The sequence below is a fragment of the Bison bison genome, unplaced genomic scaffold (genome assembly GCF_000754665.1).
Source record: "Bison bison bison isolate TAMUID 2011002044 unplaced genomic scaffold, Bison_UMD1.0 scf7180017864072, whole genome shotgun sequence".
NCBI lineage: Eukaryota > Metazoa > Chordata > Mammalia > Artiodactyla > Bovidae > Bison > Bison bison.
The window spans coordinates 1,943,089-1,944,505 of NW_011494644.1; the positions used below are offsets into that span (position 1 = coordinate 1,943,089).

Here is a 1,417-nt window from a genome sequence, read left to right on the forward strand (position 1 = left end):
GATCTGTTGCTTGTGAGGTTTTGTGAAATTTTAAGACATTTTCAGTTTTTTATCATGTTAGCATTAAATAATTTGATAAATCTAGCTAGTTGGCAAGTTATTGAAGAATAAGTTTTGTTTTGCTTAGTATTATCTATTCCCACAGTGACTACTTTCCATATTCTTTTCTCATGCATTTCATCTCCACTATTTGTCACTTGTGAACCTATAAGAAAAATAGCAACTACTGTTTTCTTTTCAGTAATACGCAACAGTATAAGGGATGAAAAGAAAGTCATTGCAGTTAATGTGTACAATGAAGTTCAGTACTTAGAACTATTGTGGTTTAAGTGCATTGCAACATAATTATTAATAAAAATATACTTAACCCTTAATTATACATGTTCATTCAAACATGTATAATTAATATGTATCTAACAAGTACAAAAATTCTTTCCTATTTTTTCCTAAAGATTTATTTATACAAGAGTGCATATTTAGACAATTGAAAAAGACTAAAGAATTTTATCCTTTTAAAATTTCTGTTATGACTGACTAAAATTCTGTGAATCTCAACACAGGGATCCGTAGTTGCTTTTGAAAAGACTATTCTGTCTTCCTTAAATTTTTAATGGCCTGGATTATGTTTCAAAGAAATTTGAAATTATGCATTGATTTTACCTACATTACATGTTCTAATAAAAGAACATACCTTTTATTAAGCATTTTACAGAAAGTTCAGTTTTGTTAGACTGTCAATCTCTCAGCTTGAAGTAGAGTTCTGAGGTGTTTGAACTGCAGTTTGCTGCAAAGCAGTTAAAGTTGTTTACAGTTTTTACAAACTAAATTGCAATCTCTGATCTCACATATTTTAAGACATAATTGTTTTATGTCTTGTGCTTTAGAGTTTACAGTGAAATTCAAAAACTGATTAGAGTAGGAGACAGTAATGCAAAATGGTTAAATAAAATAATGAATCAGGTGGAATTGGGTTCTCAGAGTTTCTACTTCTTATTCTGTTGTTTATACAAGTGACTGGTACCCTTAAAATAGTATAACAATTTTGACCTCATGATTATTTTACATAAGGATTAAATATGTTAATGTATTTTGCTTAGTTCAGTGCCTGGTACATAGTGAGCAGTCATTAAATGGTATCATTATAGAAAAACCGACACTGAGAAATAATATTAGTTTTGCTCTGTTTCCAGGAGTATATGCAGGAAAAATCCAAAGAAAGCGGCCAAATGTTGCGACAATTTAAGAAGACAACATTCATTAGGATAAAAACGGGGGGAAAGGTTAGGATTCATATTATTTTTCCTGCTCATGATTTTTTATTTAACTCTGGCCTCTGTTTACACAGGCAAAGTGATGTCAAAGGGCTGAGAAATCATCTGGATATTTTGGTCTCTTTCTAACCACCTCCCCCACCCCC

General features: G+C 31.0%; 1 protein-coding gene across 4 annotated transcripts in view; it reads left to right on the forward strand.

Annotated features, from left to right (window-relative positions):
- The window catches only part of CCP110 (centriolar coiled coil protein 110kDa), a 20,808-nt gene extending 19,397 nt beyond the window's left edge, over positions 1-1,411 (forward strand). For all 4 annotated transcript variants that reach the window (XM_010837120.1, XM_010837123.1, XM_010837121.1 and 1 more), the window contains one exon: positions 1,191-1,411. In XM_010837120.1, coding sequence (XP_010835422.1) covers positions 1,191-1,243 — 53 coding nt within the window. In that variant the 3' untranslated portion in view covers positions 1,244-1,411. The remainder of the gene's footprint in view (positions 1-1,190) is intronic.
- Positions 1,412-1,417: the final 6 nt, after the last annotated feature.